At 32.5% G+C, this 25,729-nt stretch overlaps 1 protein-coding gene across 2 annotated transcripts in view; it reads left to right on the forward strand.

Annotated features, from left to right (window-relative positions):
- The window catches only part of LOC148602105 (calsyntenin-1-like), a 47,167-nt gene extending 25,684 nt beyond the window's left edge, over positions 1-21,483 (forward strand). Inside the window, exons 5-17 of one of the 2 annotated variants that reach the window (XM_088556790.1) lie at positions 4,610-4,756; positions 5,257-5,445; positions 6,273-6,545; positions 8,269-8,450; positions 10,119-10,248; positions 10,738-10,892; positions 11,048-11,199; positions 12,125-12,303; positions 13,784-13,948; positions 14,448-14,593; positions 15,557-15,683; positions 16,217-16,398; positions 16,941-21,483. In XM_088556790.1, the coding sequence (XP_088412916.1) occupies positions 4,610-4,756; positions 5,257-5,445; positions 6,273-6,545; positions 8,269-8,450; positions 10,119-10,248; positions 10,738-10,892; positions 11,048-11,199; positions 12,125-12,303; positions 13,784-13,948; positions 14,448-14,593; positions 15,557-15,683; positions 16,217-16,398; positions 16,941-17,111 (2,198 nt within the window). In that variant the 3' untranslated portion in view covers positions 17,112-21,483. Of the gene's footprint in view, positions 1-4,609; positions 4,757-5,256; positions 5,446-6,272; positions 6,546-8,268; positions 8,451-10,118; positions 10,249-10,737; positions 10,893-11,047; positions 11,200-12,124; positions 12,418-13,783; positions 13,949-14,447; positions 14,594-15,556; positions 15,684-16,216; positions 16,399-16,940 lie in introns of both variants that reach the window. The other variant, XM_088556789.1, reaches the window with a different exon arrangement.
- Positions 21,484-25,729: the final 4,246 nt, after the last annotated feature.

Genomic DNA, 25,729 nt, shown 5'->3' on the forward strand with positions numbered 1-25,729 from the left:
CTGTAATTTATGATGTTATCCTGACAAATGAAAATTCACATTACAACAAATTTTGCATTAGAATTTATATTTTATTGATCTGATTACATACCATGTATCATATTGATTGATTGATTGATTGTTGGGGTTTAACGTTTGAGCAGCAATACTTCAGCTATATTCAGACGATGAACATGAAATGGATGACAAAATGAACATGAAATGATGATGAAATGAAAAAGGGATGGGACACAAGGACAATGGGGTAGTCAAATTTTGATTGCCACTTGAAATAGGGAGAGGTGGGTATTTCTATACAATGTAGTATGCCTGGGTGTACATGAGCCTTGAATTTCTATTGATTTTGACCATGAGTTCTTTTTTAGTTAATATCTGAACCCCAATTGATTAAAGGTTATAAGTAAAGGTCACTGAAACTTTAAAAAAAAAATTCAATGCCCCTATACTACTGTGAAAGTACTATTATCTGCGGGGTACCATTTTTCATGGTTTTCAAGGGGAAACTAAACCATGAAATTTGCTTTCCAATGAAAAGAAGATTTCCATATTGATGTGTATCCTGTAAACCACCAATTCAAGAATCCATGTATTCCTTGTTTAACGATTAAATATCAACATTCAAATGACTAATGTTAACTTGTACATGTACACTGTTGCTAAAGTTGGTGGTAATTGTTTTAAATAAACATTACCATTGTTGACCTTTGGAAATGCCAAACACCCTTCTGGAGTTATAGTTTATATACTTAAAGATTCTGCATTTCTTCTGATCTTGACTATAAAGATAGTTCTTTATTACTTGTTACCACTGAGTATCATCAACTTAACAAGTAGGACTCTCCTAAAGACTTGAGTGCCTACTTCAGAGTGGATATTGATCTGGACTGATGCTTGGACGGATGTAGACATTCGGTATACTAATTGAAAGTGAATGGTCTCGTTATTGTATTGTCGGCAGTGGATCAATGACGGACAGGACACACGATAGCCATGAGTCACTCAGAGATACTGGGGAATTTGTATCTATTTATTTTGGTTAAGTTGTTGTGATGAGATGGGATTAGGGTTATATCTTCAGGGAAACCTGTTTGATTAGAAAATGGAAATTTTTATGGTCTGTAAAAGGGCAGACCGATTCAATTAGGTTATCATTGGTATATATGATTGAGATTTTGTAAGTAGAGAAACAGGATAACCTGATTCATGTTTAAATGTAATGTTACATTGTTGTGATTGAGCAGGGAATTCTGATGGGTTGAATTTCTCATGTTTGTTTTGCCCTCCTATAGTGACGATAGTGCTATACATATGATAATCTAATGTTCTTCAATTTATATGATATGGAAATTATAGAATCGGTATTATAGTCATATGATTATCATATGGGTCTATATGTAAATATTGGCCTGCACATGTATATGATTATCATATACAAATGCACATCTGTATTTGTTAAAAACATATGATTATCAATAGTAAGAGGCACAGATATGGTGAAATGCAACAAATGCACCATCGTAAACCCTTTCTAATGTTAGTAAATACTTACAGAGAACACCCAAAGGTCTTGCTCTGATAGGCCTGACTATGAAAGTAAAAAAAATCCATGGTAACAAAACGATGCATGGCACTTCTTCAAAATTACTTAGAAAGTAAAATAACCACATGAAGACATGTTAATGATCAACATTGTCAAACACTACTGACATTAGCGCGAAATCAATCATTTCTAACCAGGTATCATGTTGCAACTTCAGCAGACAACTCAAAAACAGTGGACTAACATCCCAAATTGACGAAATTAGATAAAGCCATTGAAATAACACCATTAAAGATGCACCTTTTATAAAATTGTTTTTTAGTATTATAAATTTGATTTTGATCTTGATATTAATAGCAATAAATCATGAAATAAAAACCAACACAGTTGAAAAATTTTACTTGAAGATTTCAGACGAAATAAATTGTATATCTAGGTGAATGTACTGATATGATTAAGCACAGTGTTTTCAAATTATAGAAAAAATGAGTTCAATCGAAGATATTAACATAGAGTAATTTCTCTGTCATCTCATGTTTAAAACAATGAATAAACTTACTTAGTTCGATCAATATGATGAATTCAGGCTTAAAAAATGTTACATAAAAACATGCTTTAAAAAACTCAGGCCTGTGTTATAGACATTGAATTGAGATTGAGAAGACTAAGTGGTTTAAAAGTTTAATACCAAACCATGTAATTTGGTTGCCAACGAAAAATATTAAGGAGATGTGTATACTGAAAACCTCAAAACCACGAATTCAAGAATCCTTACACTTGTGTTTCATCCCTAATCCACAAAAATAGGTATCCACTAATTAAAATTCTTTCACATGTGATTTTTTCTTGGATTCATGTATTGCCAGTTTTTTTTTCAATCTATTATAAGGAGGTAGACCTAGGGTAAGGGACACAACTCTTAAAAATCATTGGAACATTTGCATTCAGCAATTTACATCAATCTCATGTATGCAACAAAGTATCTTGGATTGATTTCATTCTGTTTCAAATGAAAGTTTGATAGGCTTTGATGAATTGAATATGATTCAAACATATCATTGATTTCAATAGTTATGTCCCCTACCCTAGGTCTACGTCCTTAATGTCACATTGTTTTTTTTATACTGATTATGCAGATTTTCACTTTCCTGTTATTCCTTATATCTCATCCCTGTATTAGTGACAATACAATATTCAACCAAGATTAAGTGCCGTGTTTCTGATCATCGATCTGTCAAACCGATCCATTAAACTGGTGATCACATCATGTGACCACAGAGCAGTTTTATACATTTTACAGATTCTGTTGTTTCGATTTTCAATATATATATGTATTGATTAAAACATCAATTAATTTCTTTCATCTTACATTTGTTTTATTTTTTAAAAAATGCAATATGTCAATTTAATACCTTAAATTTAATGTTAATTTACAAAATGTGATATGGTAGTTTATTGGATTAGTTCCAATGAAAATTCTCATATTTATACATAAACCGATCATCCGTCATTTTACATAACAAAACTACAATCAGATCGGTCACCAATCATTGGTTATTGAACCGTCAGCGATCAATCAGTCAGCGGTCATTGATCGGTCAAATAGTTGTGTGGATCGGTTCAGGGATTGTAAATATGCCATGTTTCATGAAATAGCCCAATGTTTTAGCAACATGTTTTGTTATGAAAGTGTAAACAGTGCTTACTGCTATGCTTTTGTTTTTGGTAATAAGATTAGAAGCTGTCTGAGTTTTTGAGAGTTTACAATGCAGGAAACTCTATCAGTTGGATCAGATGCCAATCATACAGTGGTTTTATGTCAGTTAACATGCACTTAAGTATTCTGCACTTTATCCAATATATAGTGATATTAATCCATTGTAGACAAACATTTTATTGATGCAGATGACTCACTGCTGAGTAGGCATATTGTACAGGATATTGAGAGTTGTTCCATCTATTGTTACTGGAAACAGTTTTTGATTAAATTTTCATTTGGTGCCATTTAAATTACTGAAGAATAATTTTTAAGGCTAACATTTAATTTACTTTGGCAAATTCTACTTGAATTGTAAAACAATTGTGTGTGACATTAACTGTGTTTCAACAATTATGTTTTACATAAAAGAAAACAGAACTTTATTCCATTGTCATACATGTGTATGTTCAACTCAACATTTAATTAGTTTAAATACCATTTTGTGTAAGAATCAGGCAATGGATGGCACATCATTTTCCCAAATTTAGTCATTTTGACCTAAAACATATCCAGTGCATTTAGAAAACAACCAACAAGCTATTCAAGTTTATCCAGAAACATCTGTGATGTAGATATTTTTGACTGCTTATATAGGGAAAGAGTGTAGGAAAAAATTCTTGCCATTTCAAGTACAAACACTTTGATGGTTATTTCTGGTGGTTATCAGGTATAATTAATTGATTAATGCAATAAAATCTCTGTGTTTTTCCCTTCATGTGCCACACCTGATATACATTTTGCCTGATTCTTAGATGGAGAAGTACTTAAACATCTTCCTTTACTTGTAAACATGTATGCTAAGGCCAACACTAAAGTTGTGTTTCAAATTGTCACAAGCATTAATTAACAATAACAAATACTGTATAAGTACTAGATTAGGAAAGAAAAACATATTTGGGGATTCTTGAATTTGTGGTTTTGAGGTTTTCCGTTTACACATCAATGGAAATCTCCTTTTCATTGGGAATCAAATTTCATTGTTTGATCCACCCATGAAAACCAAGCAAATCAATAATACATGTACTTTCACTGTAAAACCCCAAAATTGAAAAAAAATAAACCTATGTACATGTATCTGGATTTGCAGCTTTTACAGTGATTGGAATTGAAATTTTGAGAATAGGCTATTTTTAATGATATTCAGAATTTTGATGGGGCCGTTCTTTAATGAAGAAAAGAAATTGGAAAGGAAATTGAAGAAGGCTTATGGCTGAAATATTTTTTTCAAAAGTTGGAAAAAGACCCCAAAAAATTAAAAGAAGATGAAATCACTTGCATGACTTTATATATGAAGTACATTTTATTTCCAGGCAATGTGAAAAATACAAAGCCACTGTATTACAGAGAGATGCACAGTTATATCATCCAGGTGGTGGCTAAAGACTGTGGGAACAAGAAATCTAAACCTATCTCTATCAACATTCGAATAAAAGAAGTCTGTAAAAATGGATGGAAAGGTAAGAAGGGATCAAAGGTTAGTGGATGGGGTTTAGGTATAATTCATATTACCGTCTGTACAATCAGAAAGACTGTTTATCATATATGAGACGTGTCAGATCAAGTCCAAATTGGGATAAAAACAAATTTCTGACCAGGCCAGTTGTTATTTAACACCTTTTAAAGGTATAAAATGATGAGTATTTGGAGCTTCATTAAAATGTTTCATTGTAGATTACAGTCTGTGTGTTTGGCAGTCTTTCATGCATCAAGTTCCAATATAGATTCCATTAGAGGCATTTATTGAATGATTATAGAAGGTGATTTTTGACATTGGTGGACATTTTTAAGCTTTATTCCCACTCACAAAACTCACAAAATATTCATGAAAATAACCAACCATATTTACACAAGTTAGTTCAAGTTAAAAGTAATTAAAAGTTGAGTCAGGCCATCTTACACATGTACATTGTTCTATTTATAGATTTCCTTAAATTTTAAGCATAAACTCTATTTTTAGATTTCCCTAAATCTTTGGAATACAAGGCCCAGTCAGGAAATCAGAAGATAGCACCACTTGCCCAGCTAGACTGGTGTGAGACATGTGTCCCAGAGAAAATCAGTCTTAAGATGCATCTGGCTACAAAACATATCGGCAAAGGCTGTGATAGAGATACATATTCCATAGCTTCACAGAGAAAACTTTGTGGTAGGTGTATTGTGTATTGTGGGTATGATGATCATAGGCATGTTTGAAAATAGTTGAATCACATCAGTATTCATTTAAGATGTCTTCAAATTCTTGGATGTTGGTAAGGTTGAAGGGAGAGAGGGTCAAGAAAAAGGAGAATTGGGCACCACAAAGGAGATGGGATGGGAAATTGGAGAAAAGAATGCCCTTGTTTTGCCCAAGGATTCTTAATTTTGGGTATGGAAAATAGTGCGAAAAATCAGAAATGATAGAAAGAGATCTGCATAGTAATGAAATCAACCTGATGTTCAGTCAGGTATTGTACATTTACACATTTCGTTGTAGCCTATGTGTAGCATGAAATTGTGACTGAAATAGGGAAAAATTCTCTTGTGGCATCAGTAAAATTGGGTAAAGGCAATACAGTGTATATGATGTTGAAAATAACAAAGTTATATGTCTATGACTTTATTCTTATGTTATCTAAGTATTTATATAACTGTAATCTTAAGACTTTTTAGAATAATTTTTATATGTGAGGATGGGGAAATTTGATTTTTAAGTATTTATTGATATGAAAAATATATATTCAATTTCATTAAAAATAATAGTGTAAATGTAAAAGAAATAAAAAATATAAAAATAAATTTGATAATGTAGATATGTAACATGAAATATTCAATGGGGGGATGGGGATTTTTCAATAGGGAATAGGGAGGAGGACAGTGGAGAAATGGGGGGGGGGATGATGGTACATGGTGTGAGTAGTTTATACCATTCAAGAGCTATACTGCTTTAATTACTAAAAAATATTTTTATCAATTTACAACTTTTTGTAACTACAGGTGCCAGTGGAGAAAGTGTTGACTTGCTACCCTCACCAGGTATCGCCACAGGATGGACCAAAAATCTACCAACTGATGATGGAAAGGAGAGTGATCAGATTTTCTTCTTTGATGGTAAAACTAACGCTGTTGAGGTACCAAGGGCTTCATTCAACCACTCCCTACACAAACATTTCACAATTTCTACGTGGATGAAGCATTCTTTTGCTGAAGATATGAACAGTAAGAAGAAGATTGAGAAAGAACACATTCTGTGTATGGGAGATGGAGATGGTAAGGATTTTGTTAGCAAGGTCATTTTTGTATGAACCCTTCCCACCTTGAATGTGAAATTAATATGATCTATTTAAAGCTGGGAATATTGAGAAACCTTAACACTGCAAAAAACAAATAGTGAAACAATTATTTATAATTTGCTTTGATCTGTAAGAGACTTTCTGATTGGTTGATTCACTTTGAGCAAACCAGCTTATTTTGTATAACCTGGCTTGGTACTATATGATGTCATCATTAATGTCAATTGGTCTGCATTCTGTAATTCCAATAATCCCAAACAAAATTAGTATTGATTTCGAATCAATTAGTAATATATGAACTGTCACCTATTAGAATTGAAGTTTAAGGAATGTATCTAATTTTTGAACAGGTTATACTCACTAACCTGATTTGGACCTGTAAACTGCCACAAACTAGCTAAACTGTTCAAAAAATAGAAACATTCTTTAATTGAATAAAATTAGGAGGGGAAGTTAGATTGAAAACCAGTGTCATTGCAATCCAAATGGTCTTTGTTGGTTTTTATGAATTTTACATGCTTTATAGCTTTTATAACATAATTTCAAGGGTGAGTTGAGCATACTGAAATTTGATACTGCTTGAAATATGTATTATAAAAAATATATGTGATTAATATTGGTATGACTGTACATCTATTTTATTTAACATGTTTAAAGTTGATTAACTCCTAGAGTTCAATGTACTTAAGGCTAACAAAAAAATAGCTTTCAATCATCTTGTTTTACACAATGTTAGGCAATATTCACAGAAGCAGTATCATGAAATTACACATGACCCTTTATTGGTGTACTACTGCAATTATAATGGAATTGATTTTAAGTACCACTCCGTATTAGATTCAGGCATGGCCTGTGGTAGAGGCGATTCATAGTGTAAAAAAAAACTTGCTTAGTAAACAGCTTGTTTTCTGCCTATACATATGGTTTATTTTTACATAACAATAGTCCTTTGTGTATTTAGATCTGCTTTTTTTTGTAGAAAACAATACATTCATCTTTCACTGAAATCAACCAAATTTAAACTAAATCAAGAATAATGACTCTTGTGAGGTGTCAATTTCATACACAATCTGTATGATTTATATCTTGTAAGTGTAAAAATGAAAAACTATGATGGGTCATGTGGGAGGGGTTGTTACTATGATGGGTCATGTGGGTGGGGTTGTTACCATGATGGGTCATGTGGGTGGAGTTGTTACTATGACGGGTCATGTGGGTGGAGTTGTTACTATGACAGGTCATGTGGGTGGAGTTGTTACTATGATGGGTCGTGTGGTTGGGGTTACCATGTTACTATGGTGGGTTGTGTGGGTGGATTTGTTACTATGACGGGTCATGTGTCATACTGTGAACCGGGTAATTTTTGTACCGTCTTTTTTCCTGGTTTCTGCTATAAATCTGCTTTCATGCAGTTTTAAATTGGCTATTGTTCATCTATTTGTACTGTGATGTTTTTCATAGAAAATATTCGCGACAGTTTTATTTTCGTGTTATGGATCTTGACACGAAAATAAAACTGCTGTGAAAATTTCATGGTTTACAGTATTAACCATATCCATTCTCCTTATATGAGGTTTGTAAGTGTTCCTGAATCAGAATTAAAAGTGAATTGTTTTTTTTTTTTCAACATGCAGGGATCACCTCCTGTCTGATATTTATAAAGACTGATACATAATCATTGACACTCTATTATATTTCAGGCATGAACCGTCACCATTATGCAATGTATGTTCATGATGAGAAGTTGATATTTCTATTAAGGCGTGAGGCAGAGGACGAAAAAGATATGGAAGTATTTAAACCTGCTGAATGGAGATGGCATATCCCACAGATTAATGATAATGAATGGCATCATTATGCCATCAGTGTCGACTTTCCTGAGGTAATTAATTGGCTAAGGTGTTACATGTGTTTAGATTGCAGATGTTCTGTAGTTAAATTCCCAAGTACTCAGGAGACCTATATACTGTAGACACATCAATCAGAGAGTTAAAGCTGGTTTAGGCTAAAATAAAACAAATATATTCTAGTTTCTCATCCCCTTTGACCTGATTTTTAGCCCTCCTGAAAAATAGTTTATGTTGATTTTTTTTTGGCCAATTTATGTCAATTTCTTTACAAATTAACTACAACAATAAAAATAACAGCATTTCTCAATAAAATGATAATGAATAAAAAAAAAATTACCCTCCACCCCAAAATTTGAAGAATTTAGGAATTTTCGTTTTATGGCTTTATTGATAGAAATTGCGGAACTAACACAAACCTCCATGATGATGAACTAACTAGACAGGATTGAGTATTGAAGAGTTCATTCTGTAAACTATTTACTGTTTTAAGGACATTTTATAAGATTTCTTCTACTTCCAAAGATAATATTTTCTTACTAGGGTTGGTGACCCATGTGCTTGAACTTTGGTCCAGTGGTCAATTTTTTAAAAAAGTTTTTGGATATGGTAAACTATATCCTGACTATTAATGTTGTGTCTTTTGAAATTTAGCTTGTGGGTTACCACCAAACTGTTCAAACAGATTTTCACTTGAATTTATTTACAGAGGGCTCAAAGAGATTAATTCCATCTCATGAATATGATTGTACAATCAGTAGTGAAAATTGAATATCTAACTAGTGTTTACAAGTATCTAATGTTGCAGTATTACAAAAAAGAAAAAAAATCATGGGATTAGTTGAATGATATATACGGTTTTCAACTTTAATACAAACAAATAATAAAATTTGGAAAATGTATTTCCTGGGTTTGAAGACAAGACCACATTTCTTAAAATTCTGTGCTATTAGGTACCAATGGGATAAATAGGCCACCAACAGCTCTCCTCTTGTGCCCGTCTGACCATGCCGTGCCACTTTGCCACTTGTATCCCTCTGTTTCCTTTAGTAGTAAACAACTCTATAAAAGTGTCCTGGTAAAAAAGTGAATAATTTACAAAATCATTTCTTCAAAATTCAATTCTATGTAGTAAATTTGTCTTGATGGATGTTTGTGTAAGTTTTCTCAATTTCTATAACAGAATCAATAAATCTTTTTATACTTTCTCATTAATGTGTCTGGGAAGGGATTTCTTAAGTCACTGGGAATTTATGGTCATTTGGAGACTTTCTGTACTTTTATTGATTTTTAGATTTAATCAAAATATGATATTTGTAAATGTCATATGTAGGATTGCTTGGTATTTTTTTTAATAAAAAAAAATGTCAAGAGGTTTTAAGTTACGTTAAAGGAAATGAGTATTTTCTGAAAGGGAATGAAATAAAAGACTGTTTTATATCATGCCTATTTGCAGAAGAATTTGGATGCCAGGGGAGAATGAGGCTGCCCGGCAGCACTAAATACTATAGTAGTATCGTCCCTGTGTGATCTTTTTAAAACATAATTCAATAGTTATATAAAATAATCATAATAAACCATTCTAACAATTGGAAGTAAATAAAAAAGAGAGTGAAAGCCTCTTCTGACAGTCCATCAATCCATCAATAAAAAATAATCAATCATTCAGTATATATCAGTCCTATTTTCTTATCTGTTTTTAGATTCGTCTATACATTGATGGTATGATGTTAATTCCTGACACGAACAATGAAGAGATCCTTGATGATTGGCCAATTCATGAGTCACAAAAAGTACACTTTACCAAACTCGTAGTTGGAGCTTGCTGGCAAGGTATGTTCTTGCTAGTCTGCATTGTCAAACCCAGGTAGCTGTTAGTTTATTAAAAGGTTTTACATCTGTTCGTTGGTTTGTTTACTCATTCATGTTTGTCTTGAGTTTTATTAAGACAACAAAATGTCAAATTATCAGGAAACTTGATTAAGAAAACTTCAAATTAAATGTTCTTTGTATGTTTAGTTCCTGACATCCATTTAAAGAGAATCAATGTGTCCTCAGACTTCCTTGTTTTATGGATATGCGTTTACAATAGTGTTTCTACAGACTGTGTGTTAGTTTTAGTGAAGAAAAAGTGCATGAAAAAAGGCAGAGACTTTGGGAAAATCCTTTTTAATTACAAATTTGATAAGAAATATGAAATATTGACTGTAAGTTAAAATAGCTCAATGAAAATATAAGCATGATACATCTGCCTTAAGTTATGAAAACACAATCAATCAATCAAGCAATCATTGAATCTGTAATTGTTTCGTGGTATTTCAGGAAAAGAGCAGTCATTCAATAGATATTTCCATGGTTACCTAGCTGGTCTGTCAATACTGAAGGATAAGACCGAGAGTGAGAGAGTTATAAAATGTCTCAATGACTGTAAAGAGAACCTTGATTTCCATGCCTTGTCTCAGATGGAAAGTGGAACTGTAAGTTTTTTTTGCAATTTCTAGGAAAAAAATAGTTACAAGCAAAGGTGTTTGTTTACTGGATTTTAACATTACAAAAGTTGATGTTAACAATGTAGTACGTTCTAATAAGAAAATATCTTGTACATTTAACTATTTTATTTTGTTTGTTCCAGTCTGTAAGTTTTAACAGTGAGATGACAGAGTTCAGTATTACAAGTCATAATATCACAGAGGTCGAGAGGTTGCTGCATGAGGTTTCTTATGTTAATTCACGACGATTCCCTACTCCTGGACGAAGAAATGTAAATGTCAGAACATCTGTTGAGTAAGTTTATGATCTTAATAAGTTTAAAATGATGGTGATGATTACAGTTAAAAAAGAGAGGAATTTATGAAAGTGCCAGGGGTTCAAATTATTACAGGTCCAAGGTCTAGGACCCTCAAATTCTGATGCAGGAACTTTGAAATTTCATTTAACTTGTTTCTGGACCTATCATATTTTGCATTCACTATTATGGAGGACCTATCACTTTCTTCTGATTGACCTATCATTGAGGATGCAGAAGTCCAGAAGTGGTCACTCTTGAAAGTTCCATTTGTTGATAAAATTAAATGAATGACAACAATAGAGAAAAGTGTGATGTAGTTAAGTAGTTTTTAGGGATTTAGATTTGCATATTGAGTCATTTCCACTCAGGAAATTACCACCATATGAAAGAATGAACATATTCTGGGGGCAAATGAGAGACATGAAAGACATGTTAACAAAGATTTGGACTCCTCTCTAAATTGGCCAAATCTTGTTGTGTCATTCCTGTCACCAATGCTGAAATAATTATCTCAATGGTAAAAATAATACAGACTGCAATGAAATCAGACTTAAATAATGAAACCTTGTGTGCCTTTATACATGTACAGTAAAAAAACCCTAGATGCTTATTGTTTTGAATTTGAGCCCACTACAGACCTGCTAAATTCCTGTTTTGGCTTATCAGAACAATCTCACCAGTTCTTGAACATACATGTAATACAATGTTTTGAAAAATGTTGTTTGACCATAAACAAGTATGCATCCATTCAATATTTGCCATTAAAAAAAATGCCTAACAAAAGTCTCCCTCTTAGGAAAGACTGAATGAGGTATATCTCCCTCTTTTGAGATTTTTGAGGTCAACAGGTATGAATACAATTTCAGTTTTTGAGGACATCAAACCTCCGTTTGATCAAACTGATAATTTGTTTCTTTACAGATGCAAAGGGAAGGAGACTGTTCTTCCATTAGTGGAGAGTTATATTATGGTTCAACAAGCCCAACAACCTACCATTACAATCATTGGCAAACATCTGGTTGATGCTCGTGTTGCAGATCTCAAGGCAGGACATCGTGTCTTCAAGGATATTGATATCAAGGTCAACATGAAAGTTCAAGGTGATTTTGTGAATGAAATTTTGGATGTGAACCTTGATGACAGTTATTTCAATGTAAAACAGAAGTCTAAGGCTTTTAAAATGCAGGAGAAATTGGAGAAAAAATTACTATTACGTAAGTATGGCTGAGTACACATAGGTCATAGATGAAGAACAAAGACTCAACGTAAGCATTCTCTCATATTGTATCAAGGGAGTTAATCTAGTGAAATGGTTATCTTCCTCAGCTACATGTTTTGTTCCAATTTATTTTAGTCTAGAAAGAAATTTGAAGTTTAAGAAATAGTTACAGGGCAATTAAACTGAAAAAGTGAGTTACTAAACTATGATGAGTTGTTCTGCGTGCTAGTTAATATCTCCAAGCCCTCTTGTGATGGAAATACCAAATTAATTTTGCATGTAGATTGAAATTTATTACAAAGAGACAGTTTTGACAAGTCTCTGCTGTCCATGTATTTAGAGGATGTCAATACAAAACTAGGCAGTGGGTTGCACATGACAAATTTTGTTAAAAAAAAATTTCATCCATTTCATATTCTTGCTCAAAGTTAAATGTTAGTTTTTGATAAACTGCAACAGTTAAAGAGAAAAAAATAATAATTACTTAGAAAATATTGAAATTCATTGCAAAGGGAGATAACTTATTTTTGTGCAAAATTTGGTTACTTTGTCAGGTAATTATAAAATTGTATTCAGAGCCATTCATTCTCACATTAAAATAATCCTTTTACTATTTGAGATACATATGATGTAAACATTACATTGAAACAAAAAATTCAGTGAGATAAAATGAATCATACGATCTGTCCGATTTTTACACAGACAGCCTCTTAAAATTTTTTCTTTGTTTTTGGCATTGATGGAGAGATATTGAAGTGTAGAACTAAAGTTCAAAATAGTATCATTTTTTCCCCTTGATCTTCCTTGATACAAGTGCATGCTTATGTGGTCAGCTGCTTTTTTGATTTGGCTTTCTTGCATTTTCAGATATATTGTATTTGCATGATTTTCTATATTTTATTTTATTGTTGACCAAAAGTTACATCGCATGATCAACATGAATTTTTACATGTAGACATTTGTGTTTATCCTGGCTTTGTAGTCAAATCTGAGAGTATTCCTAACTTCCATCATTAATTATGACATCACAAATAATTCGGAATATTCACAGACTTCTGTATTTTTTTCCACTTACCGGGCACAATGACCTGATTGGTGAAATGTTGACCGTTGGATGTTACTCAGTTGAATCAATTATCTTTCATTTATTACTTTCTTTTATTGACCCCTAATTTCTTTGTAATTTTTAAAATTTTATCACAATGTCAAATCAGTTTGTATATTTTGTGCTTACACAATTCAACAAAATGCTTTGATAAAGTATTAAGATTGAGTGCCTAAACTCCTTATCATACGCATTTGAGCCCAAACACGCAATACATTGACACGCATAAATAATTGGTTTGTCCTTATGATTACAGAGAATACCATACCAGAGGATGCCTTGTTATTAGATAAATGTACAATTGTGGCCAACCCTCCACTGGATCTTCACGTAGAACACATGACGGTACCAGTCGATGTAATGGCTCAGTTCAATATGAAGATGGAATCTAGTGAAACTAACTCCGGACTACAAATTACAAGTAAGTTTTGTATATCTAAATTATTGAAATACTGTCTTACTTACATAGGCCTTTTATACCTCCTGGGGCTTAGGCTGCCAACAAACTGCCTCCATGCAATTCTGTCCTGTGCTGTTCTTTCTAACTCATTCCAGGTTTTTCACATTTTTTTCTTGAGTTAACTTGACATATATGTGGAGCTGGTCAAATAATACCTGTCACAGTCAAATCAAGATTGACAACAACAAATTTTCAAATACAATACAGTTATTTTCTTTGTAATGTAATTGTCAAAAATATTTATTGAAATTAAGAATCTTTAAATATAACTTTTCACATGTATAATAAAAAGATTTTCATTGTTGCCTGGTAAATTATAATTGTATCTTACAGTGATTCTTCCATTAGAATTTTTTTTTATTTCTGTAGATGCTGATACAATCGAGAATTATAGGTGGATATAACAGGGTGTGACCTACTTCTATTAATTAGTCAATGAGTATTTCTTTGATTTCTGTAGATGCTGATACTATTGAGAATTACAGATTGATACTACAGGGTGTGACCTACTTCCATGACAAACCTGACATGTTAAACACTAGGAAATTTATTCTCAGCTGTTCCTCACAGAATGGAAGGTTTATTAGTAATGAGTTGGACATCAAGGTAAATTTCTTATTGGATGTCTTTGCAGCTAATTTCTTTTATTCAAGATATGAGTATGAGGGAAAGTAAAATTCTTATGTGTGACATTGAATTGTAGGGAATCTTTTACAACTGTGAAAGAGTCCTGGTTTGTGGTATACCAATTGTCATATCTTTTGTCCCACTCACATGAAAGTGAAGAAAGATATAACTGTAGGTATTTTGTTTTTCTCGTATTGTTGTCCATATTAAAATTTTAATGTCAAGTTTTCTGATTACATTAGTATAATGTGAAGTAGTCCACTTGCATTAGATCAATCATATCTCAATACATCTCAGTTCCATATTTGTTTCATTCATATGTCCCTTCAGTTGCGGTCTATTGACTACTTTTGAACTTTTGAATAACAGGGACATGTGGATACAGACATATCTTTGGGATCACAGTTTATAATGTTTTTGTTAAACCATGAATGTTTTTCAGTTCCCAACGAAATTTTAATATGTTTGAAAACTTTTGGGCTCTACTGGCATTCACAAATTAAAAAATCTATGTGGTTGCAAAAATATAGATGAACCATCAAATTTAATACCAATGAAAATGAAAGTACTTTGACATATTTATAGAAAACAAATTAGAAATACGAAACATACAAAGCAAAGAAATGCTAAGAAATAATCACACACATAATCTATATGAACAGTTTTAGGCTTTAATTTTCTCTAAAATGGCCAAAGTATTGAAAAAAATGAGTTGTACTTATCTTAGCCATCTTTAATGTGCTGTAAAATTAATTTGCAAAGAAATTAAAATTCAACTTGTAGTAGATACAAGAGAGTAATGGACAGAAGATTTATTGATTCAACTAACATCCAACGATTGACGTTTCACCAATCAGGCCATTGTGTCCCATGATTGGAAAAAAAACTAATGTCTATTTTTACTTAAATTTAGATATGGGATGCTTTTTTTTCGTATTTTAGGTGGTAGCAATTCATCAAGAACCTGTACAATCAGTTGTTGCTCATATCCAACATTCAGCACAATCTGTACAGCAGCGGCAACATATGCCGGTTAATACTATGGGAATAGTCACCAACTCTTCTCCAAGTAAGTCTATTTAAGGATAGTTTTTTTTAATATTGGGAATTGCTGACCAATGGATGCTAATTATGTCTCGGTACCAAATCTGGTTATTTTTGTATAATCTGTTTTGCCAAAAGAGAGCCAACCAGTCAGAAGGCTTGTTACAAATTGTATAAAATTATAACAGAATGAAACCTAAACAATTAAAAAAAAAAAAAGGTTTTATAGAGTTTTTCAAAATTTCTGTACTTTTACATAAAAATATGGATTAAGAATTTACTTAACTGAAAAGCAATAAAATTTTGATAAATCAATAAATGTATTTTGTTATGTAAGCCGAGGATATTATTTACTACTGTGTTGGTTGGAGACACTGACTTTTCACATCTTCAATGTGACTAGAGAAATTGAAATTTAATGTTGACAATTATGTATGTGCTACTAATTTTTTTCTAGAATAAATTAATATTATGTTTGTGTTTTAAGACGTGGGTATGGTTGCCATCATCGTTGTCTGTGTTGGCTTTCTGATGTTTTTATTATGTTTGTGTTTTAAGACGTGGGTATGGTTGCCATCATCGTTGTCTGTGTTGGCTTTCTGATGTTCATGATTATCCTTGGAGTAGTCCGTATCAGAGCAACACACAGGAAAAGTCAAGTGGTTCAGGTAGAAGACCGAATGGAGATGGAATGGGACAACTCCGAACTCAATATCACAGTCAATCCTATGGAGAAAGAGGTTAGTGCATAGTTAAAGAATGCACAGATGTTTTTACTACTTCTCATGTTTGAATACTGTTTGAAACTTTGGCATATTTTAGCAGTTCATTTAAAAAGACCTAATGAATTCCCCAAAATAATGAATCCGGGCTTAGGTACAATGTGCACAACGAAGCATCCACCAAAATAAGAAACCTGAAAACTGTTCACACACCTTTATCCCTAAAAATCACAAAATTTTACACTCACCAACTAACACGTCGTACAGTATTTAGGGAAAGTTGACAGAAAAAGGCAGGGCATTTATTTAATCCATTTGTAGAGAACACTTGCATTGAGAATATACATACATATAAACAAACAGAGTTGTAGGACCATCCACTTGTACTATTCTGATTGATATTATACTAGGTATGTAGGTTGCACCTTGTCAATCATCTGCTTAGTGCTTAGAAGCTTTGAAATTGTTTTTTTTTTAAACAATTTGGGATATCCATAGCAGGACATTGCATGTGTCTGTTTGATAATGTACTTATTTTTTTCTGTTTTTTTCTATTCAAGGTATTTGATTATGATGATGTTGCCACCAAACCTTTACAAGCTGACACTGATTCGGAGGATGATTTAAGTAGTTACCATGACAACAGTGACAGTTCAGATGAGGAAGAGACTGAAATTAAGCAAAAAGTGGGTGGAGAGTTAGAATGGGATGATTCTACAATGTCAATATAAAATGTTTATGATGTCATCATTTCTTGTGTAAGATGTCTTCAAGTAGTGTATGATGCCATCATTTATTGTTAAATCACGAAAACTGTGTACCATGTCATCAACAACTGAGGTGAAAGACAAAGATAAAGACTTAAAGCGAAACTAATGTACAATGCCATCAGTTCTGTATTAACCATGTTTGTAAGATGTTAAAGATATATGTGAATAGTTGTTAAAGTTTTGAACCAAATTTTGAACACAGGAGAGATTTAGTAGTTTTCTATTCTTAACACACCAAACTGGTTGATCCAAATACCAAGTGTGTAATGTTTTTAATTATAATTCCATTTTTTAAATTTTAGTGTTTTATTTCTTATTATAAAAAATATAATTGATTAGAGGAAAAATTTGAACTTTTAAGTTACCAACAATTTTATTTATAGCATTTAATTTATGAAGAATTTTTTTTCTGAAATAGCATTTAGCATGAAATGCTGAATAGTAGATCTACGGTGCTTTGATATTTAGAATCTATTTCAAATGCAAGATTGTTTTCAATTTTATACTGTAAAACAGTAAAAAAAAATGAAAATTTAAATGTTTGGCCTGCTCTGACTAGGTACAATTAATTTGACCAGCCTGTATTAGGTCTTTTTTTCGATTTTCTTGGAAATTGAAATTTTCAGATCTTTTTACAGCAATAACCAATTCATAGGGGAAATTTAGCAGTTTAAATTTAATAATTATATATAACTAGTATCAGATAAAATTTTGTTGGGTTTGGTATTTTTTGAGATTTCAAAGTTTCCGGTTATGTATGATATTTTACACCAACATGTTAGTGAATTTTACAATGAGGTTTTTCATAGTTGTGAGGATATGTTTTTCATTTCATACCATATCACATGTTTTATATATAAATATATATATATATTTACTGCCACTAAATGAGAAATTTTTGTTAATATTTTATGCCTATAAAAAAGCTTTATTGAAATGTAACTATCTTCCAAAAATACTCTTAAATGACTTTGCTTTTAAATTTTAATTAAATGTAAGACATTTTTTTACACTGTGCAATCTTAAACTGCATGGCGATGTGCAGAGTTATCTCCCATTTACAAGAGTTTTCTTTCTTTGCAGCAGGTTTTTTGAACAAATAGGTTAAATTAAATTATTGATATTTTCTTTTTTAAAAAAAGCCAGTTGACTACACAAAAGAGTATGCCAGGTTTTGATAGGTGACAGATTTAAAAAAAATTTTGTTCTCAAAAAGGTATAAATAAATCTGCAAATTGGGAAAATATCCTGTTTACCACAGGTAGGGAGTTACCCCTTGTGAACTATATGACATTTATGGGGCAGTTTGGGAGTTTTAAATTCCTTACACAATGGCAAATGTTTTTGAAAGGTAGTTATTGTTTTTTTTATTTATGATTTTTTTACATGAGGGCTGAATTAAAATGATCTCAATGTAAATTTTGTGGAAAAGATTAGATATAGCTGGCTAAGCATCCATCTGAACTACAGCGAACTAGATTATTTTTTTAATTTAAAAGCCTTGTTTGGGAATGATTACTATTATATTTCCAATGATACATGTATACATAAACATACTAAGTATAGTAATGTAATTTTCCTTGGGCAATAGGGCATAATTTCTCCTGCTGAGGTGATGAGTAAGGAGATTTTTTTGAGACTTGAATGGTTTCAGTGTCATGAGCATTCTTAATGAAAGAGGAATATGTGAACTCTTAAAAAAGTTATGTATTTTCAATCAACCTCTAGGTGCCATGTGCTTGAGGTGAAATTATATTCAACATAAAACTAACAATGCTGCCAGGACTTAACTTAAATATGGCAATTTTTGACAGCTTTTCATTTTTTATCTCCAATTATGAATTTATATATGCATCTTACTCTTTTAGAATAAGGAGAAAAAATAATTCATCGATGAATCAATATCTGTTGAAGTATTTGTCCCATTTCATCTTCACATACAAACTCATTTCAATTAAGTCCTTATATCAATGTCAATTATTTAAAGTGCTTTAATTGTTTGTAATGTTTAGTGAAAACATGATCTTCTGTATAAAACTTTCTGTCACAAGTATTTGTTTAGATGTAGGTTATTGTAAAAAGTCTCAAAAGGTGGAAAATTGTTTTAGTCGCTAGAAAATTCTATGTACATATAAATGTGATTTTATTAGAAATTTGTAATTTGATTTTTGATCTGATGTTAAAATATGTATGGAGAATTTAATTTTATCAGAATAGCATCAACAGGAGTGGAATGTACATTGAAACCCATTGAAATCAAACCACTTTTGGGGTGACAGATTTTTTTAATTGGTATTTGGTTAACACTGGTTCCAAAGTATTTAAATTGATATAAAGGGACTTGTCAGAAAGTGTTTGTTTTACCCAGGTAACTAGTTTATCCTTGGGTAAGTTTAGACAGATTTCTTTGTAATTAGGATAGATCTAGTGTCTCTTTCATCTACTGTTAGCAAATATTGTCAGGCATGCTATTTCTATTCATGTGCTGTATTTCTACCAGTTTTGGCATTCTATGAAATACTTGTAAAATAACAAAGCTTTAAATCAACATTTTCTATATATATATATATATTTTTTTGTAAACTGTTCTACCTAAATTTAATTAAAATTCAATATTGGTAAGTTATTAATTTCTAAGAATTATGTGTTTGGAAAACACATCTCTTTTGATTCGAGTCTGAATGGAATAAAATTTAAGCTCATTTAGCTTGTGAAAATTAAAGTGTGCTAAAATGAGTGATTTCAAACTTGCTTACTTTGCCATAAAAATTGAAACTAAAATAGACAACTAGATTGGTATAATACCATGAATATCATGCTGTCGAAGTTAAGTGGGTAGACATAGGGTAAGGGACATAACTCCTGAAACCAGTGATATGTTTTTATCATATTCAGTTTCTCTAAAGCCTATCAAGCTTTCATTTGAAGTAGAATGACATCAGTCCAAGTTACTTTGATGCTTACATGAGATTGTTGTGAAATGGTGTTTACAAACTTTCCAATGATTTTGATCTTACCCTAGGTCTACCTCCTTAAATGATTGAAGTTTTACATTGGTAGATAATATGGAGATGGTGTGTAAGATTTCACAAAACAAATATTTCTTGCACTTTTCTTTTAAATGAATAAAATATTGCAGTCAGCACTATCTTAAATCTGTTCGAGCTCAAATCAAAATACAGTATTTTAGCTTTTGTAAATAAATCTAATTTTCCTTGCATACATTCCGAAATACCTGAATAAATTTTTTGGAACATATCAGCTTATTGCTTCAACATTCCAGGCTTCCTGACATACTGCTGTCTTGAGGAATACAAAATAGACAAAAACATAGAAAATTAATATCTTATAATTATCTAACAATTGTTAAATTACCAAATTCATAGAAGAAAACATCTGGAAAGCATGTATGGGATCATTGGCTCATGGAGGTTTTCCTTAATATTTTGAATTAGATACTAAAACTGATGAACAGCTTGAAGAATGTTGTATCTGTATTTAATGAATGATAAATATTTTCAATAGTGTGGCAACTTTCTCATGTGATTTTAAAACTTTCTTGAAACTGATTGTGAATATCAATCACTTATTTAAGTGTAAGTATTTGTAAGAATCAGGCAAAATGGGAAGAAAAATAAATGAGAAACATGCATGTCACAGATTTGGCAAAATTATTTCTCTTTTCGGATAATTTCACTTAATGAGTAGACCATTCTTTGATCACAGCATCACTGGATTTGTGCACAAAGTTTAATAGAATGTGAGAATAATGAGATTTTTGACACAGTCGTCTGACCTTGAATTTGCATATCAAGGAGATTATAACTCAATATACCAACATGATATGGAAAATCACCACCTTTTTTTCCTGGATTCTGATGATGCAAATACTAGTAGTCTAATTACACATTCGAAATTGTGTTCTTTTTCTTCATAACACGTTTTCCCCTCTACCCGATTCTTACAGAGACCAACACCTAAAACAGTTAATGAGGAGGTTCACACAAACTGAACTTTCTCAAATAATAATTTTTGTGATTAAATATCATTTTATATATTGTCTAAAGTGAGCTTTGTAATTTTGTGTTGTGAAATTTATTTTGTATGTCTATTTTTAAGGGTTGTACATATATCATTTACATTGTTTTTTTTTTATGTTGCTGATGAAAATGAAACTTCGTTGTAAGTTTATAATATCATATCTAATTAAGTTGAGTTAAAAATTAAAGTTTGTTTATTATTCAATTTCTACAAATATATGGATTTATTCCATAAATCCCATGTTTTGAGTTTTTACAGATCGTTGTATTACAATAAAACTGATGTTAATGTTTCCTTTGCATTATGTAGAGATAAAAGCTAAATCTTTGTTACCATCATGGTTCTTACGCTATTAGTATGGTATATCCCTGGATTACCACAAGGGGTTCAAATTTACCCTTAAAAATGGAAGGTCCTTAATCTCCTCAAGTTTTAAATCACGAAAATCCGAATTTCACAATAAAGTGTTAATTTAAAAGGTTGAAGGGGGATGGTACCACGTGCACGAAAAAATGGTGAATATAACATGATTTTATAACGCACATAAAATAATATTGAACAGTCCCAGTGCACGGTAGGTAGATAAAGTTGAAAATATTTTTCATAGTTCATCCGATATTACATCATATGCATGATAACGTACTATTGCACATTCAGTTGGGACAAATTGTTAAAAGGAAGCATCAAATTATTTTTCGAGTTTATAATTTTGTAAAAATTAATATCATGCAAGTGAAATAAGTACCGTAAATCAGGTTGAATGTTTAAATAAATATGAACGAAAACACTGCACGATGACACTTCCTTGCATGGAAAAACACGAAAAAGGTGCACGAAAATAACCCTTTACCATCCACATTAAAGACGCTGGGCCCAAGAAAATGAAATTGCATATGTCCCATGTCAGTAAGGTTTTTGAACCTCGGATCACCACTACTTTGAACCCTTGACCAATAACTTAAGTTTTGGGGTTTCATGACGGCCATGAATAGGTAACTATGGGTACAAGTAATTATGCAATGTCCTTCTTAACAAGTTTTCAAAGCAAACACATTTTTGTGCATTTCAGTTCGTCAGTCAGTCATTAGATTTTGGATTGGACTTGTTTTTGACTGAAAACAAGTCACTAAGAAGCCATACCGAAATAGTATTCTAATACTAGCATCATGTTTGAATCATCAATTGATTCTTACAATATATAGCAGTGCTTTCTTGTCTGAAAGCTAGGTTTTGAATTTACTTTTGTTTTGAGTTCTAAAGGATTTATAATTGAAAAGCTTACCAAGTAATTTAACATTTTTTGTTAACTAGAGACTTACATATTTTGTTTTGTCTTCCTGTTTCAAATAAAATACATATAAAGTATAAATAATATTGTTGTTCTATGACTCCATCATTGTTACTGACAATATAAGATGGGTCAAACCAAGTTTTATAGCGCCTTAAATCTCCCGCTGCCATTGATCGTTGATACATGTACAGTATTTGAGAACTGACTGTGCGTGGAAGACTTTGATCTATGAAGCATGCTTATATTTTTTTGGTTTCTTTAAGTGTAACTGTAAGCTAAATGGAACAGGTTTATGTTGCTACAAGATTTAAGTCATCACTACAGAAGTTTTATTATCGTCACCATGAACTCGGGGATCGCTTCGGTGTATCCATCTGCACCACGAAACTGATTTGTTCAACGCGTCATAGTTTTACTTTGTATGTATTATTTTAGTTACTTTATGTCCTTTGTTGTGATTGTCTGTTTTCCATGTGTGGGCTTTGTCCCTGCATTACATTCTTTTGATTTCCGCTAGAATCTTGGTTCCCTTGATTACTCTTTCACTTTATTGCGGCTAAATCGTTCTTGTTACTTGATCTGAAATTACTGCATGGAATACTTAAATCGTATTCCGTATTGGAAGCATTATCAGAAACAGTGGGTTCGGCGGTTGAACCCCTTTTTGTTGAAAAACGTAGTTTCGTGGCATTTTTGAAAAAAAAAACCTGACCGGCCTCCTTTCCAAAAGTATAACCAACTAAAACAACAGCTTTAGTAGTTGTCTGCCTCACCGTCCATCACGCTAATGGGGCAACTTAATAGACTTAGCAGTGATAAGACCTATACTGCTACCACACTCCAAAGAAGAGATTATGGATAACCATAAATCTGTGCTATTCTCTTTTGGCCGATGATTGTAATTTACCGTCTATGTAGTGGATTCCTAAACTCCACAAGAATCCATACAAACGACGTTTCATAGCCGGATCTGCAAAATGTACCACCAAACCTCTTTCAAAACGTTTTACTTCTATACTCACAACTGTCAGAGAGGGTCTACAGTCCTACCACAATACTTGTTACACAATAATTGTTATTAATTCAATGTGGATTCTGAAAATTTGAAAGATCTTTTGGTGACATTCAGTTCAAGACTATTATCTGAACATGATAGCATTAAAACCTATGATTTTTCAACACTGTACTTTTATTCCCCTAACTCAGTTAAAATGCCGACTTAAAGACATTATACATCGCTGTTTTTCCCAAAAAGATGGTACACCTAGATTTCAAATATATAGTTCTTGGTAGAGATTCCTCATACTTTGTAAAAAATAATTCCAAGTCATCTTCCAAATATACAGAAGATGTTTAGAAGATGCTGAAATTTTTAATCGACAACATATTTGTCCTTTGTGGTGGACGTGCTTTTCAACAAACAGTCGGCATTCCAATGGGAACAAATTGTGCTCCTTTGCTTGCTGACCTTTTCCTTCTCTCTTGTGAAGCTGACTTTATAGCTGATCTGATCCGAAAGAAAGAATATCGTTTGGCTAGATCCTTTAATCTCAGTTTCCGCTATATAGATGATGTGTTGTCTTTGGACAATCCTAATTTCGGAGATTTGATACATCGCATCTTCCCCAAAGAACTTGAGATTAGGGATACTACAGACACTGTGGGGTCAGCCTCATGTCTTGACCTTAACTTGGAAATCGATGGTGAAGGAAAACTGTTGACCACACTTTACGACAGGCGTGATGACTTTTCATTCAGGGTTGTCAACTTTCTTTTCGTCTGTGGCAGCGTCCCTTCAGCACCTGTGTGTGGAGTGTTCGTTTCGCAACTCGTGCGTTGTGCCAAAGCTTGCCGAAACTGCGCAGACTTTTTGTATCGAGCTAGAACTCTAACAAATAGGTTTCTGGAACAAGGTTATGTTGCTGCAAGATTGGGGTCATCACTGCAGTGGTTTTGTGTTCGTCGTGGGCTCGTGGATCGTGGTGTGTCCATCTTCGCCGTGGGGGCTGGTTTATTCAACGGGTCGTGGTTTTCCTTTCCTCGTTTGCCTACCCTGGACTTGACTTTTTTATGAGCAACTCGGCGGGTGTTTCTAGAAAAGCAGAGGACGCTCACCCTACCGGTGCAGCTAGTCCATGCTCCCCGTTTTTAGTGGGGTCCGAGTTGCTCATTTGCTTTTGTTACTTTGTATGTATGATTTTAGTTACTTTATGTTCTTGGTTGTGTGTGTCTGTTTTCTGTGTCTGGTCTTTGTCCTTGGATTACATTCTTTTGATAACCGCTATAACCTTGGTTCCCTTGATTACTCTTTTATATAATCTGTAAATTCAAAAAGAACGATACCTTTGCATAGTGTTTATCTGCATGTACAAATTGAAGGTTTGAACTTCCTGTTATTGAGATTTAGCATGTGTGCTATAAGAGTAATCACAATCAAGGGAACTGAGATTCTAGCGGAAACCAACGGAATGTATTGCAGTGACAAAGAGCAGAGATGGAAAGCAGACACACACAACAAAGAACATAAAGTAACCAAGATTATACATACAAAGTAACACAAGTAAATGTGCAACTCGGACTGCACTTATAACTAGGAGCATGGACCAGGTGAACTGGTAGGGTAAGCGTCCTCTTTTTCAAGAAACACCCGCCGAGTTACGCATAAAATGTCAAGTGCTGGGTAGTTGAAAGAAGAACGGTAAACTATGACACGTTGAAAAAACTCAGTTCTCATGGTGCAGATGGATACACCGGAATGATCCGTGAGTTCATGATAAAGACCATTTATATTTTATATATTTATATATTACTTTGTAGTGATGACCTCAATCTTATAGCAACATTACCCTGTTCCAGAAGCCTAGCGGGGTACCAAAAGTCTGTGTTGTTACGGCAAGCTCTGGCATAACGTATGAATTGTGATATGAAAATTCCATACGCAGGTGCTGAAGGGATGTTGCCACAGATGAAAATAATGTACATTATACTGATCATAAAACAAACGTGGGCGCTATGTCTGTTTTTATAGAAGATTGGAGAAAATTGATTATTTATAGGTATGTATACGAGATGGAGTATATAACATTGTATAAATCTCTTTGCAATTAAAACTGAAAGACTCACAACAACATACTTTACATAGACCTAGTAAAATGTAGATATGATTAAAGGTAATAAGAACCTTTATCAATTGGAGGTGTTTATTGATAGACTTAATATAACACAATAAAAATCTGATATTTATTTT

This window comes from Perna viridis, chromosome 12 (genome assembly GCF_037379345.1).
Source record: "Perna viridis isolate PV_CMFRI_1.1 ecotype Kerala chromosome 12, ASM3737934v1, whole genome shotgun sequence".
NCBI classification, from domain to species: Eukaryota; Metazoa; Mollusca; class Bivalvia; order Mytilida; family Mytilidae; genus Perna; species Perna viridis.